The sequence below is a fragment of the Frankliniella occidentalis genome, unplaced genomic scaffold, assembly GCF_000697945.3.
Source record: "Frankliniella occidentalis isolate FOCC.00 unplaced genomic scaffold, Focc_3.1 Scaffold24, whole genome shotgun sequence".
Lineage (NCBI taxonomy): Eukaryota > Metazoa > Arthropoda > Insecta > Thysanoptera > Thripidae > Frankliniella > Frankliniella occidentalis.
In genome coordinates this window covers 1213622-1229867 of record NW_026267154.1, presented here as the reverse complement: position 1 = coordinate 1229867, position 16246 = coordinate 1213622, and the positions used below count along the sequence as shown (strand labels likewise).

Below are 16246 nucleotides of genomic sequence, written 5' to 3'. Positions count from 1 at the left end.
TGTTTAAACTATGGCATTAAATTCTTAACTTCCAATCTTCTGGGGGATGGTGATCTGACGACAACCACATGACGCACATTCTCCCAAGTTCTCCCACTCCCCATCCCTTTCACTCGCGCAGACGTCAGACTGGACTGACTGCTGACTGTCTAAACTTGCTTTTCTGCCGAAAGTAATCAATCAGTTTTTGATTTGTTTTCACGTAGCGAAATGTCGGGCACGCCCGCTCTTCATCTCTGACGGGTGAGAATCCGATAAATGTTGCCTAGTTCGTAACGTTGCATTGGTTTTCCGAGTCCAATGAAGTGTCTTCTGCTGGAACCTGGTTTACAATCGTCAAGGGACACGTTTTACTCTTTCTATTATTTTTATTTCAGTTTAAGATTTGTGATAAAAGATGTGTCATCTGTTATCTAGTTGTATAGTATCACTGTTTAATGCTTTTCATTTTAATTTCATGTACGCCCTGTTACTTTTTACTGTACTGGAAGTGAAGAGAAGGTTATGTTGTTTTCCTCCTATAGGTGTCATACCTAGAAGTCAATGTCAAGTCGTAATTTCCTAAACAGGTTCCTTTCTACAAATTATCGTTATTCGTTCACGAGATAGTTTGAAGAAGTTGCTGCTACTGATTTGAGTTTCACGTTCTCTGTGGTTTATCAATATTGATCATGTTTCCCTACTAGTGATTATCCCTTAAATCAAGCTATAAACAGTAATGATAAACTGTTCCATTGAATCAGTAAATGAATTTTTCTACCATGCTTATTCTTCTGTGTTACAGGTGTATCATTGGTTTCTGGACTCTCTTGTCAAACATTGGCTCAAGGATTAAGGTATTAACATGGCAATAACTAATAAGTGGGATAAATAGCAGCGTTGTAACTAAACTCAGTTTTGTTTTGTATATGCCAACATGTTCAGAACAGCCCGAGTAATTGTATCAAGTTAGAGTTCATTGAAAAGCTTAGATGGCTCTGAATTTTTGTTACTTTTTAACTTTAATTGCAATTTTTAGGACTTGGCCTTTAGCTTTTTCCTGTCTGCATGTATTATTCCTGTAGATTTTTTTCTAATCTAAGTTTATGTGAATTTTATGATGCTCAGCGTGCTCAGCTCTTTTAAGCTCTTGTTATTGCCGTTGAATTTACAAGACGTACTATTGCAGTATTAATTTATCTGGATCTGTATCTCTTTCTTAGTTTTGTTTTTATTATTATTATTATTTTATTTGTATACTATTTTCATGTGCAGGATTTTGCAGAGCTACACTGACATAGACGTCAGTGTTGTACATCTGACGCACATGACCAGCTTGATTGATATAATTGTTTCTCGAGTCTGTAGGCTTTTGGTTTATCAGCCATGGCTGAGCAGTGTTGTAAGGTAAGTCTAGCTTAGCTTGTCAAAACTTTTTATCTAACGATTTACTTGGTATTTTAAAATGTAATGTCGAGCATGACATGCGGAATGTCTGCGTTTCCAGTAGTTTTGTTTAATTCCAAGTATTGTTAACTGTTATAAATTTAAGACTGTACATGTACCGTTGACCTTGTATTTTCTTTGACTCTTTCATTCATTCTTTCAACATTATATCTTTGTTACAGGAATGTGGCTGTCTATGCCGAAGTTGTGACCAAAGCACACTTCATCTGCATGTTGAAATAGAAAACTTAAAACAGCGCTTGGTTGAGAGAGAGCGTCATATTGTCACAATGGAGACAAACTTTCTATCTGAGGCAGACAAGTTTCCTGATGGTGAATATGCTGCTTTGACAGAAGAGCTTCTTACATGGCAGGAAAAATATTCTAGGTATAATTTGTTGCAATCATTTAGTTCTCATAAAATATGTGCAAAATATTTAGTAATTCAATTTTGACAGGCTGTACGAGTCATATAAGAGGGTCCAGAAAGTCAACCAAGGGCTTGAGGACAAATTGCTCAGAGTCGTTGATAAATTTGAAAGTGAAAAAGGAGCCTTAACAAAAGATGTTGCAAGTTTAACTCAAAGGCTTGTTGATGCACGTTTTAATGTCAATCGCTTTCAAGAAGAAAATGTGAGTTCTGGGTCATTTTATTGTGGTAGGATGCAGAAATGTGATCTGAAATGTGGCCAATTCTTAACAATCCGAATTCTCTTGTGATTTTAATGGTTTGTTGGTTTGTTGTTTAGGAACGGTATAGAAATGATTTAAATTTAGCAATTCAATTTCTTCAGTGTAAACCAGCAAATTTTGTATCTCAGAAATTTGAACAAGTGAGTAAAAGATCTTTTTTTTCTTAAATTTCGTGTAATTTGTGTTACTCTTAAGTCGAAGTTGTTGTGCCTTGACAAACCCTCGACAATATTTTGGATTGATGGTATTCCTTTTCAGTTACCTACCGAGCTCCAACAGAAGGTCAGAACATACATGACAAGCAAAAGAAGGCCATCTGAGAGTAATTGTCTACCAGCTAAGGTAGAAAGAAGAACAATCAAAGTGCCTATTCCAACATTTCCACCCACTGCAATGGTGTACTCAGTTAATAAAGCTCCATCTGGTAAGTATTTCTGATATTTAAAAAATATGTAGGTAAATGTCTAGCACATTTTGAACTTTTCTGAATTTCTTGTTTTACAGAGAAAGACATGAGTGATGAAGAGAGAGAAGTGGGCGAGGGAAAACCTCCGGTTGACATAGTTTCAGCTGCAATACTTGCTAAAATTCTTGAAGAAAGGGAACGTGAGAGACACCTTACAAAACACTGCACAACATGTTCTTGTTCGTCACTCATGAGGGTATGTAGAGTGAAGATTGTAAACTGCAAATTAAATTTTACTGATCACATCATGTTAAATGTTTGTTTTTGTTCTTAGGTTGATGCTAATACACAGACAGACAGTTATGAGCCTATCAGCAATTCTCCAAATAGTCCTGCTTTGATGAATCTTCGTTATTCTTCTTCGTTACTTGGAAGTGGCGAGGCTAGTCAGGTTCTAGTCTCACTGACAGATGATCCATCAGGTTTGACAATCCCTTCATCACAGTGCTCTAGTGTCAAACAGTCACCCAGAAATTCCATTGCCAGATCAAAATCGGAAGAAGATAGGTACGATTCTCAAAGACTAAATCATATGAATAACATAAACAAAAATTTTGAAATGAGTGGCTGGGATGATTGGAATGTAAATGTAGGTGATTCCCCCAAAACTCAAGAAGCCAAGCAAGTTGAGTCAAATAGCTCCCAAATTTCTGATGTAATGCTGCCCTTTCCAAAGCAAGAGGTCATACCTAAAGTTTCAATCAACAATAGTCCAGGTATTTGCAGAATGAATTCCACTGTCATGCACAGTACAGCTGGATCTCCCCTGGCTCCAAGCTGGAATAAAACTGATGTTTCCGCTACAGATTGCCTGGCTAGCAAAAAGACCAGAATTAAAGGAAAAGTTTCGAATAATCAGGATTGTTTGGTAAACTCATCAAAACCTCTTGAAAATTATACAAAAGGTACTGAATTTAATGCTACCAATGATTTCAAGTCAGACAATATTTCACAAAGTTATAAAGTTCTGCATAATCACCCATCAAAATTGAATCAGACCAGACTACTGCCTGAAACTAAATTGTTTGCATCTGGTGATATGGTTGAAGTTCTCCCCACTGATTCCCTGATGTATTCAGTTGAATGTGAAAGGCGATTAGGTCAGATATCATTAAAAAATGCTTCTCAGCCATTGAATTCCTCTCCTCCTCCTGGAGAGAGAAAGGATAAGGAAAAAGACTCTAGACCATTAGGCCCTAGACCCTGCTCATTGAGATTCCAAGCTGGCTCTAATAATATTCTTCTTGACAATGCCCAATCATATGAACCTGTTCTCTATACTAGCAGGCAAGCCAATGCAAATGTAGTGGTATCTCCTCCTAGAATAAATGATACTCTAGCTCTTGGTTCAAACGCCCGTTTGGACTCAGCTTCTTGCCCAGATGATTTGGCACATTCATCACCAAATGGAAGTGATCAAATTATTTCCCCTGGTAGTTCATTAAATATTCAAAAGCTGTCTCAAAGAACTGAAACAGGGGTTTGATGTTTCAGATGTAGGAATCAAGCTACAGCCATATTTTGGTGTCGAGTTTTATTCCGACTCTATTTACTACTGCACTACATTTGCTTGATTATTGTTCCTGAGATCTAGTCCCATATTCGTTTTGAGATATGTTGACTTTGTGAATAGGAAATACTCATGAAATAATAGTTATAGGACTACTCTCAAGTAATTCTTTGCTCTTCCATACTTTGTCAACTTTTGCCTAGTTTTAATGTTTTTGAGGTGATACCATGAATTCCCGACTGTTGTGTGTCTCAGCTGTATTCGCGCTCCATCTCGCATTTAAGCGTGCGCTGACCCCGCGTTATTGAGAGAGAGAGAACTTCTCAGTTTAATGGCCTCTTCCCCGCGTTAGTGACAGTGGTCTACTCTTACTATAGCTGTCGGTGTCGGTAATGTCGATGACAGCCTCCTTGTATGTGAGATCTAGAAGGAGAATCCGCGGGCGCAGAGTTGTTTGTTTTTGTGGGTTATAAATCTTGTTTGTGATTTTGTAAAATTTTGGGAGTAATTTACTTTTTACCTTTTTGGGTGTTATTTTTTTCTGGGGCTGGGAGGGGGGGTGTTGTTGATTTTGTTGCTGTTCATTCCAATTAAATGTAATAAAATGGAGTAAAGGGCTCATATTTGTAATGGAAAAGCTCAAATATTCAGTGCATTTGTGATCAAGTGCGGCAGCATGAGTGTTTTTGGTAAGAATCGCGTGCAAGGATATATTGTGTGGTTAATAAGTCGTGTCTGTTAAAATCTCTCAAATTCTGTCTGGCAAATTTTTATATTAATTTCTTAATTGGCTTTGTAAAGGCTCATAGAATTACTCTGATTATGAACTACTGTGATCTGACTAGGATTATCAACCTTTAGTGGTGTCTTAGTATGTAGGAAACACTAGCCAGATAGGAGTAAAGTGGTAACATCCTATCATCCTAAAAAGTTTCATTTTTTGATTGTTTTTTATTTTAATGTTTTTTTTGAACATTTACCTTCTGATTAAAAATGACATTGGTATTGTCTTGGCTGTTAAAATTCCCCCAGTTGGAAAGTTTCCTTCAGGGTGCCCCACAAGCCTGGGAGACAAGATAAATTTTACTGGTATAAGTCAGTGTGTTATATCAGTTTTTTATGTACGTAAAAGCTTCCTCAGCTGCTATATAGTCTTATTTATACAAATGTATTTTGACATGTTAGTTCTATTCCCTGAAAAATGTAAAATTTATCTTGTTCCCAGCAGCCATGCTCCCTACTGGAGAATATTCCTTGGTTCTTCTCCAAGGGGTGCTTTGCTTAATCTTGCCCTCATTTTTGAAGTATGGTTCACTTCTTCATAATTTTAGACACTCAGCGAATTTTTAATATCGGAATTATTAAATTAGTTTGTGTTTGTGGTATGGTACTGTACTTTAGGTTTTGTGTTTAAAAAAAGTGGAAATTGTCTTCTTTCTACCAAAATCAAGTATTCATGGGCTATTTTTACCAATGTTTTATTCGAGTTTCTCTTTTTATGAATTGTGTTTCAAACCGATGGGATGATTTAAAATAAAGTTTGGAATAGATTCATGGGAATCAGTCTTGTATTTGGTCACCAACACTTTATTTGATCATTTGATCGCTCACCCCTATATGCGCATATGCAAATATGCACGCCCGCACCAAGCCAGCAGGCTACGACCCTACGGATACTTACGTCTCAAGTTTACCAGACCCACGAGCACGAGACAAGACCTTGAAAAACTCAAGACAAGACTCTTCGAAGACTCAAAGCTTTTCAAAGAATCCCGCTTGTGGAGGGAATTCTCCCCCGTGGCTTGACAGCAGGTCTTCCCTGATTGGCTGCCGTAGTAGCCGGCTCGCTGCGCTACAAGGCAGTGCCCCGAGGACTCCAGATCTGACGTGGATTTGGGCGAGTGGCAGTGGCAGAGCGAGGGCGACGCTGCGCTCAGCTGTGCTGTGCCAGCTGTCCGTGTACATTGAAGCCAACTCAAAGTGGACGCCGATCCCAGCCGTCGAGCTCCAAACAAAACAAACGTCTTGTCCCGTTGATCTGTGCCACCCCCAGGCCGAGCCAACCCGGCCCCGTCACAATGTTCCTGTGGGACTGGTTCGCCGGCGTCCTGGGCTACCTGGGCCTCTACAAGAAGTCGGGCAAGCTGCTCTTCCTGGGCCTGGACAATGCTGGTAAGACGACGCTGCTCCACATGCTGAAGGACGACCGGTTGGCGCAGCACGTCCCGACGCTGCACCCCACCTCGGAGGAGCTCTCCATCGGCAACATGCGCTTCACGACGTTCGACCTGGGCGGTCACCACCAGGCGCGCCGCGTCTGGAGAGACTACTTCCCGGCCGTGGACGCGATCGTGTTCCTGGTGGACGCGTGCGACCGCGACAGGTTCGTCGAGAGCAAGAGGGAGATGGACGGCCTGCTGACGGACGAGCAGCTGAGCAACTGCCCCGTCCTGATCCTGGGCAACAAGATCGACAGACCGAACGCTGCGTCAGAGGATGAGCTGCGCCACTACTTCCAACTGTACGGGAAGACCACTGGCAAGGGCAAGGTGGCCAGGTCAGACCTCCAGGAGAGACCCCTGGAACTCTTCATGTGCTCTGTGCTGAAGCGCCAGGGCTATGGAGAGGGATTCCGCTGGTTGGCTCAGTACATCGACTGAAGAGGGCAGAGCGTTGACTGGAACGTGATTGTGCGCCTACTCTGTACGAGCTACTTAAACAGAACTCAAGACTATGGTTATAATCAGCTTCCTGCTTTGAGCAGCAATATTTGATAATGTTCTTCTTTGGATCATGCTGTAATTGTGTCTTGTGCGGCGGATCTAAGAAAATATTGTTTCAATACGGACAGGTCCAGCCCTTTCTTCTGCTCAAAGTACTGTCAAAATGTAAATTTTATACCTGCACTCATCCTGTTATGCCTACTTGATTAATTTTGTAATTCCATATTGATTTGTTATGTTTGAAGCTACTACAATTTTTTTTCAAGAAGTATTTTTTAGAGAGCCACATTCCTCACAGTTGCCCCTGAAGACAGACTGAACTATTTATTTCTGTGATTTCAGTGTATGTGGCCAATATTTAGAAACCCTGAATTTTTCAGAAGTGGGTGCATGTCTTGTCAACAATTATGTATATTAAGCAGAGCGAAGGAGGATGCTTGAGGGTACCTATCAAAATTTTGTAATTTTATATTGGAACTAGAAATCTATCCAACACCTGACTCATATCATACAGGCTATTATAAACAACAAGCAAATTTTTTGTGTTGAATTGATAGCCTAGACTTGTTGAAAATTAGTGTATGAACGGGTCTAATTTTTCTTTTGTGCTATATGATACACATTTTTAATTGTTATCTAAGCTGTTAAAATGGTAGCTTTATTTGTAAATCTACCAATTATTTTATCTAACCTGAATGTGGGCGAGGAAGCATTCCTTTAAGTTGCTGAAAGATGGAAATTTGTACTTGGTGCCTGATGCTTTGATGGATTCCTGTCAAATTTCCTCACTTCCAGTCAATAAGATATTTTCTGTGATTCAATGATTTCAGGTATCATTCAAATCTAAAATAACACTGTTCTTAGAGATATTTATGAACATTTTAAATTAAATTATACCTTGTACAAATTTTATTTTATTCCTGCATGGTGTTAAACATCATGAATAGGTACCAAAAAGTACCTTGTAATACCTCATGCTTAACCGCACAGTCTTCAATTCACAAATTTTTCTCTCATAAAATCTCGAATACTGCAATAAAAACAAATCACACGAGCTTAAAGGAAGATAGCTGCGCAACATTAGAGTACAAAAATAAAATGATACTTTCAAAAAGTTGACATCAGGCTGATATACCATAGCACGGTTAAAAATTTCAATAAGGCTAAGGAATTGAAATCCAATGCTAATGTGCTGACCACTGTTTAAAACAGACTATTCTCAAAATTTTGACATATAAAACGCCCTTTAACGGTGCTAAAACAGAATCACTTTTATAACAATTATGTATAAATAAATCCATGTCAACACCTTAAAAAATGCAATAACAACTCAATAAAAGGCAATACTCTTCATGTGTGATGTTACGTCTAAAGTAAAACAGACCATTTTAAACAAGTTTTAAAAACATGGATAACTAATGTAAGTATAACCAAATCTTGACATTGTTATTAGTCAGACGTCAGACCCACTTTACAACTTATTAGGAGGCAGTTAAGAAATATTTTAGTAAACATGAAAAGAGATGTTAGATGAGAGATGCAAAGGAAAGTGACATTCTGTCCCCCCCAGAACCAGCCATATTAGCTTGCTTTGTTCAGCTCAGTTCAGTGAACTGAATTGAATTCACTGAGCTGGGTTCCCTCCCTGAATTCAGGAAAAGAAGCTAGCTTGATGGCGTCAAATTCACAAAACAAAGTCCAGTTTTACACTTGCCCATTATTAATGTTCATGCTGCCAGACATAAAATTATAAAAATAAGTAACAAATTTGGATTTGAATCATCTGAACAAGTATCTAATGTATCAGTCTTTTGATTTGTTTCATAATAGTATAATTGTAATAGAGAAATACATTAAATCAGAGAGCATAAATAATACTAACGAGCTATCAAATTCCACAACATATAAATCTAAAACAATTTTCTAAAATATATATCATTTCTTGTTGCAAGAACCAATTGATTCAAACAAAATACTTTACTACAAACACATCCACTGAGCATATTTTTGAGACACCAAACTACACAATACAATACCTTTATTCATCACTCCAAAACCATGCACGTTTAGGAGTTACAGATGAACATTTCTGTGAAGAATTAGATGCCACGACCACCTCCAACGAAGGGAAAGGACGTCATGAACAGATAGAGCTGTAGTACCATAACTAAGTACAGAGAACTTCCGGAATACCCAAAAAATAACCAGTAACCAACTAAATATTACTACTTGGAATACAACAGCAATAAATTTAAATCTGAGGTGATGCCTGAAAAAAGTTAGAATTTTAGTAGAGGAACAAAATTTTGTCACGGGATGCAATTATGCGACAGATTATTGAAACATACCTTAGGAGGAGATAAATATGTTCCACTGTTGCAGCTAAAAGTAGAACTTTGAAGACACACGCTGGCAGATAATGGTGTAAAAACAATGTGCGGTCCATAAGAAAAAATGGGAGATAGTGAATGAGGTATCCAGCAAGAAGCACTTCCCCAATGGAAATAAATTGATCCCAAATTCCATCAGGAAGATCACAACAAGCTCTTCTTCTTCTCAGAACATACCACAAGAGAAGTGCAGAATAGAGAAATATTCCAAATGATGCTGACCACCACACAACAATATTTCCCAAAAGATGAACTTGAGCCTGAAAATTTTTAGTTGTTGAAAATTATTCCCTTTTATTTTACAAACACATATTTTTCACCTATTTTTATTACTTTCACAAAAACTTACATTACTCTCACGGCTGACCCAGTATGCAACACCCCTGGTGAGAAAAGGCCATTCTAAAGGATCACTACTATACATATGATTTTGCACACTCTCAGTGTTAGAAAACAGCATTTTGTACTGGAGTTCTAGAAACTTATCCCAAAAGGTAAGTTTTGTAGCAGTCATAGGTATCATTTCTGCATTCACAAGTTCCCTTTCACGCTCCTTTTGATCCTCAGCTGTGGAGTGATTGGGGTAGAGATTAACGACATGTTGATGTATGCTTGCAGGAATTGTGTTGGGTGAGTTACCACAGTAAAAAGGCTGTGAACAATTTTTACTTCACTACCTTTTGTGTATCGGTGCTCTTCTACATTCCACACTGTATCATCTTGAACCAAATGTTTATCAGTAACAACTTCGTGCTGGTGGTAACCCCAGTCTGGTAACTGTCGGCCGCTAAACTTCAAGGCTTGTGACGTGTTGACATGAACAAGGCGCACCTGAAATATAACAAAAAGTTTGAATTGTTTTCCTCATTTACAGGCAGCTTTTGGCAGGGGAAGGTGAGCACAATGCCAGTGCTCATGCTCCCTGTTTGGGCAATAGTCAGACTAATGGCCAGCCGTACAAAGGAATGTTCTCATAATACTATGCAATTACCAAGTGTGAACAAATACACCTCAAATCTTGCATAGAATGTATGAAAAGTCTGTCCACACTAAAATATCAGTGATGACTGCATTACTGATACTTACCATAGATCGGATTGCATGCCACACTCGACCTGTCTGATCTTCATTGATAATTTCCACTCTCCACAAGTTCTGAGCAGGCATTGATACATTGTAGTCGATGTAGCAGCTAACCTCCTGGAAGATTTTTTTTTTTTTTTTTATTATCTTATAGACAAGTACACAGATAGATAATAAAATTCTGAATGAATTAACTTTTAATATACATGCAAATATTATTTTGAAGACAGTACCTGATTGTGAGGTGACATAGCTGCAGCTACATCATGGGAGTTCAGAGCCCGGCTGGTTATTCCATGAACAAGCTGTATTACATCACCATGTTGAATAGCATCAACTGGTTCAGATACAACCATATCATTGCGATCAGGGCGTTTTACAATCCACCAATTGTTTACATCCTAGGCATCAATTATTATTTAAAACAAATATAAACAAAAACCATCTATCAAAAGATTTTTTTTCCTTTCTTAAAAAGTTACCGTACCTTGAAAGTGTAACATGTCACCTGTTGCTGATGTGATGAGCCTCGAGAATCGCTGTATCGAATGGGGTACACAGCGTCGTGCGAATGGAGCCAACAAGGCCTCCCATGAGTGTGACGCAGAGTTATCTGAGAGCCATGAGCCACTTGCAAAGGCTGTCCATGAGTGATTGAAGCAAGTCCACCCTACACAAAAAATAAAATAAAAGGAGTTTAGCCCTCCTCACTTAAAGCTTACCTAAAACTGACACACCTGACTTAAAAAAGACATGGGTCCTATCACCTCATCATAAAATGTAAAAAAGAAAATTAATTGATCAGTTATTAACATACCTCCAAACTAGCTTGAAATGCACTAGTCATGATGGTATCATGTGGCCCTGCATGATTTAATACATTGAGGTGAACATAGAAAACAGCCAGATAGACTGCAGATGGGATTATAAGGAAAACTGCAAGTCTTCCTAGCAATTGTCGGAGCAAGAAGCCACCCTTTAGCATTCGGTTTCCGAGAAGTAGCCAATAATCACGAAATAAAATCCCAATGCAGAGTGTGAAAGTCAGGCCTCCAATATACTTCACACTGCAAAAGTAATATTCTTCGTTAGTTTCAATGGCCATATCACCTGTTGGCTGAGAGGATGGAGTGAATTGCTTACCATACACCTAAAGTCAAGAAAGTTGCAGCTAAGGCAAGCCAAAGCCACCAAGACAATGAGAAGGGGTGATTCCTCAATTTTTTAAATTTAAGAACGCTCAATAGTCCAAGTAATGAAAAGAGGAGCAACATTGGCTCCATCAATATAAATCTTGATTGCGTCAAAAAAGCGTTATCTAAAAAAGACATGTTTGTTTGTTATCTATTTAAAATTTGATCAGTTAGGAAACAAACTCTAGATCAACCCATACCACAGAGAAGAAAAAAACCAGCGAGGGCCCCAGTCCACTGACTGAATCCAAGCTCCAGCATAATATGATGTGCTGTAGGTAAAATAAGAGCTCCACTCACAGCAGGAATGAGTCTCAGAGCAGCAATAGGGATGTTAGCTGGGTATGAGCTTCCAATGCTATCGAACTTGAAGTCTCCTAAAAATAAACAATTGATTTCCATTCAAATGTTTACACGTCCAATTTAATGATTTAAATAAGATTATTTACCATCAAATCCAGCAAGATAGGCAACTGCAGCAATAAGCTGTTTACCCAATGGAGGATGCTGATCGAAGAAAAATATTCTTTTCATGTACATGCCCACAAACTTCCCATAATGTAGCTCATCAAATCTGTCAAAAATAAAGATGTGAAAATTGAAGGAGCAAGGAGAATTAAACAGTGTGTTAAACTTCATACAAAATGGAAAGAGTTAGGTGGGCCTTCAAGCAACTTGCTGGAAGAGACTTACACAATACTGCGAGGCTCATCGAGATGATACAACCTCATAAATAAACCAAAAAGGAATAAGAGGACAGCAATGCAGTCCAATTCTATGTGAACCTTCAAAGCCTTGGGATTAATTTGATAACCTCCTGACGTATTTTCATGTTTATGATGAGCGTTATTAGCCTGGAATATCAAAGAGGGCTCAGGAAGGTTGTGAAAGGTTGAGGGTAACCTTAACCTTCAAATACTGGCAAACTGATTTGAATCATATTCTTTCAAAATAAGTAAAAGATGAATAAACATTTTCATTATTTATTCAAAGTCCTACCTTTAATACTGTTTCCTTTCCATTTTTCACCTCGGATTTCGAATCATCCTGATCCATGTTGGCATAAAATGACAGAAACCACAACACACAACAGAGCCGGGGGCCCGCCGGGGCAGGGGAAAGGGGGGAGGGGGATGGGGCATTAACGGGACTTCCCGTCCCTTCGCCTATCTCTCTCCCTCTCCCACTCTCCCTTTTGGCCGCCCGAGAGAGAGCGAGCGAGAGAGCTAGCATGTTGGGAATGTAGGTGATAGGTGATGTAGTAGGTGGGAGGCAGAGGCAGCGGCAGGTAGTCCAGGAGAAGGGAGGAGGGAAGGCAGCCCTGTTGCCTGGCAACAAATCCAGCAGCAGAATTTTTGCATTTGTTAGATTTGTTTCTCCACAGCCTCCCACCCAAGATTACGTTGGTACAAATTTTCAAAATTAAAAGTGCACAGCACAAATGGAAGAACAGGACCGTATGTCATGGCCATACTCATATATCTGTTAATAATTATGTATCGTTTTCATAAAAAGTGATATGACACTTTTACTTTTCAATAATTAATGAAAATTTCTACAATTTGGTTCAATTTTAGAGGGACCCGCCAATGACTTAGAGCGCAGAATAATTGAAGCTTTTGAAATATTTGATCACGCCCAAAACAAAAATATTGATGTGAGGGAAGTTGGAGCAGTGATAAGATCCTTAGGCAAGTTAAAAGTTTGTTTTCTTTTGAAGAATAACGGACTACTTTCGATGCCTATACTTTCTTTAATAAAATGCCATTTACAGGCTGCTGCCCAACAGAGGCTCAACTGCAAGAAGTATTAATGGAAGTAGAGGATCCTGATACGGGCAGTGTTTCTTTGGATAAATTTTTGCCATACATGGTAAATGTTATAACTGAGTACCAGTAAGTTTTCTTTTGATTTTTTAATAAAATAAAATTGTGAACTTCATCAATCTTGAACATATTTAAAGATTGAATTATGTTAAAATAACTAAAAAAGAAACTAAAAAAAAACAAACAAACTTTCTGTTTGCACAGAATGCAACCAGCATCTGCTGAAGCACTCCTGAAGGCTTTTCAAGTAATGGATCCAGAAAGGAAAGGGTTTGTATCAAAAGAAGTTTTAATGAGGAATATGTTGGAGCTGGGAGAACCCTTCTCCCAGGATGAATTAGATGAGATGCTCACAGTAGCTGTGGATCCTGAAACTGGGACTGTGCCATATGAGTATTATATAAACCAGATTATGGTGAGTAATATTTTTCTAAGGCATACAGCAACTTTGAATAGAACTCCCACAAAATTACTTTTGACATGTAATTGAGCTTTATCATCTGACTACCTTTGTACAATGTTAAGTATGCAGTCAAGACTTGCTGCTTTCAGCTTAAATGAGTTTTGCATAACAATAATTGACAGCATTTACCACATTAGGTCAAAGTTAAACCAAATATATACAGTCTGATACCAGTGAAAAAGCTGATCAAGCGCAGAAAATTGGGAGGAAGTCTGCTTGCCTTGGCTGAGCAAACATCATGATGGACACAATGAAATGCACATCAATGCCCCCAAGTAATTTTGAATCCACCTAACATTTGCGTTGGTCCAGTAATGTTCTTTTCAGCACTTTCATACAACCTGAGAACATGAAAGCAATTAAGTAGTTTACACGCAGTTAATACTTTTGATGGTTAAAATATTTATTTATTCTTTATTTAATATTATTGTATAAAAGATATTCTGAAAATGCATCTCATAGGCAAATTATATCACAGTTTAGAAAATGGTGGTAGTGGACTCTTGGTTGCTGCAGCCACAGCCGACTTCATAAGGTCCTCACTCTGCAGAAGGGCCTGATTCCATATAGCCTAGAAAGAAAAGAAAATTATTTCAGTAGCAATCTTAGCACTAAGTTTTTTGAAAATTAATATTTTTTACAGGTTGACTAATAAAGAAAAAGTGCTTACAATGTGCTCCAAGCTTTCATCAACTGTATGGTCCCTAGAAAACACAATGCTTTTCTTCGTCATCTGAATAGCTACGGGACTCTTGGATGCAATACTGTCAGCCATTTCAAATGCTGCCTTTATCAAACTGCAAAATTTGTAATAGTTTCAAACATTTCCCCAAGAAAGAAAAGTGTAGAACAGCTTCAAACCAAAGAAAACTTGAGCCTTAACAAGAAATAAATAATATACCTTGGTTTGTCTGGATACACTGTATTTACAAATCCACATTCCTTAGCTTCAGCAGAAAGGAACTTCCTAGCAGTGAGAGCTAGTTCATTCACAAGACCAAGGCTTCCAATTGCCTTTGGAAGTCGTTGCAAAGTACCCACATCTGCTGCCAATCCTGCCAACATATTTAAATTTCAAAACAGGATAACCTTTACTCATAAATCCTAATATTTTAAGCGACGAAAATAATCCTTAGCAATCTTCATTTTAAAATATAAAACTATACCTATATCAACTTCCTTAATTTGAAACCAAGCATCAGCAGAGCATAAACGGATGTCGGCAGAGGAAGCCATATCGACACCAGCACCAATGCAAGGACCATGAACTGCACATATTACAGGTTTGGAGCACTGTGAAGAAATATAGTATCAAAGAAACACTCTCTTTGGAATTAAGTTGTAGGAAGCAAAAAGTACCTTTTCGAGGGCTGTGAAGCTTCCTTGATATGCTTTTATAATTTTATACATAGTTCTACAGCGACGGGCAATATCCTCTTCATCATTGACAACTAATCCAGCATCAGATAAGTCAAGACCTGAAAGAGATACATAAAAGTATAGGGGTAACTTTGATTCAATCAAATGAAAGCACTAATCAATAAATTTGTTTTCACCTGCTGTAAACGCCTTTCCAGATCCAGATAAAACTATGACTCTACACTCCTTGTCTTCACTCAGAGCTTCAAAGGCTTCTCTGACTTCCCTAAGGCAAAAAAGATGCTATTGACAGTTTGTCATGCTCCTTGTCCATAAATCATACATTGTCTGTAAACATAGAGTACAAAGTCGGTTCCGTACCTCCACATAGTCTTGTTAAAAGCATTTAGGCGATCAGGGCGGTTTAACTCCACATGGTAAACAAACGGAGAGTGCGATTTGACAACAAGGGTCTCATACTGAGATGAGCTTGAGCAGTTCCGTGAAAGTAGTGACATATCTGGAAGCAAGAATAAACATCAGAATGGCAGAACTTTAGTTTGACATTTCTTCATGACAGTTTGAGGAATCAAATATACTCAACTGCCAATACTTCTGGAGCTGAAGCGCCCGAACAAGGACAACATTTCACAAGATAGTACTTCACAGTTACGCTGCAACACGCTTCCAAGATTAGACAAGAAAACACACACAAAAAAAATAAAATGCAGACAACAGGTGATGGATGAGGTGACTTCTGCACTTTGACTTCACTGCTGATTGCTGATGGTGTGGCTTTTGGACTGGGAGTTAGGCAATTTCTACCGGCCGCCTACTTTCCGGTGGTGGAGGGGTTGATGCAGCAGTAGCTACAAGTAGCAAGCGGCACGAGGAGCGAGGCTACACGGCGCGGGCCTCTCAAACAGGAAGCAAAAGAAGAACCGAAAGGCAAGTGTGGAGGCTGAGCGAGAATGGGTGGCAATCGTTTTTCGATGGCACACTTTAATCTACTTAATTGATGATATGCGCAGTTGATCGTGTCTAAAAATAAACATAGTCTTCCCATATGTCTGCTGATATGAACCTCAATCACAAAACGTACGTGGGGGGAGGGG

At 38.7% G+C, this 16246-nt stretch overlaps 5 protein-coding genes across 10 annotated transcripts; 3 read left to right on the top strand and 2 right to left on the bottom strand.

Moving 5' to 3' along the window:
- Window positions 1–98: 98 nt before the first annotated feature.
- Window positions 99–5654, top strand: LOC113210177 (uncharacterized). Of its 3 annotated transcripts, none has more exons than XM_026428040.2 (9): window positions 99–243; window positions 785–836; window positions 1255–1386; window positions 1608–1813; window positions 1884–2058; window positions 2175–2258; window positions 2377–2542; window positions 2623–2780; window positions 2859–5654. In XM_026428040.2, exons 3-9 carry the CDS (start codon window positions 1366–1368, stop codon window positions 4068–4070), a joined length of 2022 nt encoding a protein of 673 aa, XP_026283825.1. In that variant the 5' UTR covers window positions 99–243; window positions 785–836; window positions 1255–1365; the 3' UTR covers window positions 4071–5654. The 3 variants fall into 3 exon arrangements, with proteins under 3 accessions (XP_026283825.1, XP_052121146.1, XP_052121144.1); XM_052265186.1 differs by lacking the exon at window positions 99–243 and adding an exon at window positions 275–501; XM_052265184.1 differs by lacking the exon at window positions 99–243 and adding an exon at window positions 275–569.
- A 302-nt stretch (window positions 5655–5956) lies between these two features.
- Window positions 5957–7724, top strand: LOC113210178 (GTP-binding protein SAR1b-like). The gene has a single exon (XM_026428041.2). The coding sequence runs from the start codon at window positions 6173–6175 to the stop codon at window positions 6752–6754; it is 582 nt and encodes a 193-aa protein (XP_026283826.1). The 5' UTR covers window positions 5957–6172; the 3' UTR covers window positions 6755–7724.
- LOC113210176 (protein O-mannosyltransferase 1) lies at window positions 7667–12625 on the bottom strand. 2 transcript variants are annotated; one of them, XM_052265183.1, is made up of 14 exons: window positions 12483–12625; window positions 12177–12337; window positions 11933–12057; window positions 11684–11860; window positions 11434–11608; window positions 11108–11357; window positions 10778–10960; window positions 10524–10691; window positions 10294–10407; window positions 9885–10038; window positions 9557–9774; window positions 9166–9467; window positions 8854–9086; window positions 7667–7847 (listed from the first exon to the last, which is right to left on the bottom strand). In XM_052265183.1, exons 1-13 carry the CDS (start codon window positions 12537–12539, stop codon window positions 8891–8893), a joined length of 2280 nt encoding a protein of 759 aa, XP_052121143.1. In that variant the 5' UTR covers window positions 12540–12625; the 3' UTR covers window positions 7667–7847; window positions 8854–8890. The 2 variants fall into 2 exon arrangements, with proteins under 2 accessions (XP_052121143.1, XP_026283824.1); XM_026428039.2 differs by having other exon boundaries at window positions 7667–9086.
- Window positions 12626–12711: 86 nt separating this feature from the next.
- Window positions 12712–14680, top strand: LOC113210194 (dynein regulatory complex protein 8-like). Of its 3 annotated transcripts, XM_026428061.2 has the most exons (6): window positions 12712–12940; window positions 13061–13174; window positions 13258–13378; window positions 13514–13724; window positions 13910–14047; window positions 14416–14680. In XM_026428061.2, the coding sequence occupies exons 1-5, from the start codon at window positions 12925–12927 to the stop codon at window positions 14012–14014; spliced, it is 567 nt and encodes a 188-aa protein (XP_026283846.1). In that variant the 5' UTR covers window positions 12712–12924; the 3' UTR covers window positions 14015–14047; window positions 14416–14680. The 3 variants fall into 3 exon arrangements, with proteins under 3 accessions (XP_026283846.1, XP_026283847.1, XP_052121148.1); XM_026428062.2 differs by lacking the exon at window positions 13910–14047; XM_052265188.1 differs by lacking the exons at window positions 13910–14047; window positions 14416–14680 and having other exon boundaries at window positions 13514–13802.
- On the bottom strand, window positions 14155–16111 carry LOC113210193 (delta(3,5)-Delta(2,4)-dienoyl-CoA isomerase, mitochondrial). Its single transcript, XM_026428060.2, has 8 exons — window positions 15736–16111; window positions 15513–15651; window positions 15329–15417; window positions 15132–15250; window positions 14939–15065; window positions 14674–14827; window positions 14443–14569; window positions 14155–14343 (listed from the first exon to the last, which is right to left on the bottom strand). The coding sequence occupies exons 1-8, from the start codon at window positions 15776–15778 to the stop codon at window positions 14245–14247; spliced, it is 897 nt and encodes a 298-aa protein (XP_026283845.1). The 5' UTR covers window positions 15779–16111; the 3' UTR covers window positions 14155–14244.
- Window positions 16112–16246: the final 135 nt, after the last annotated feature.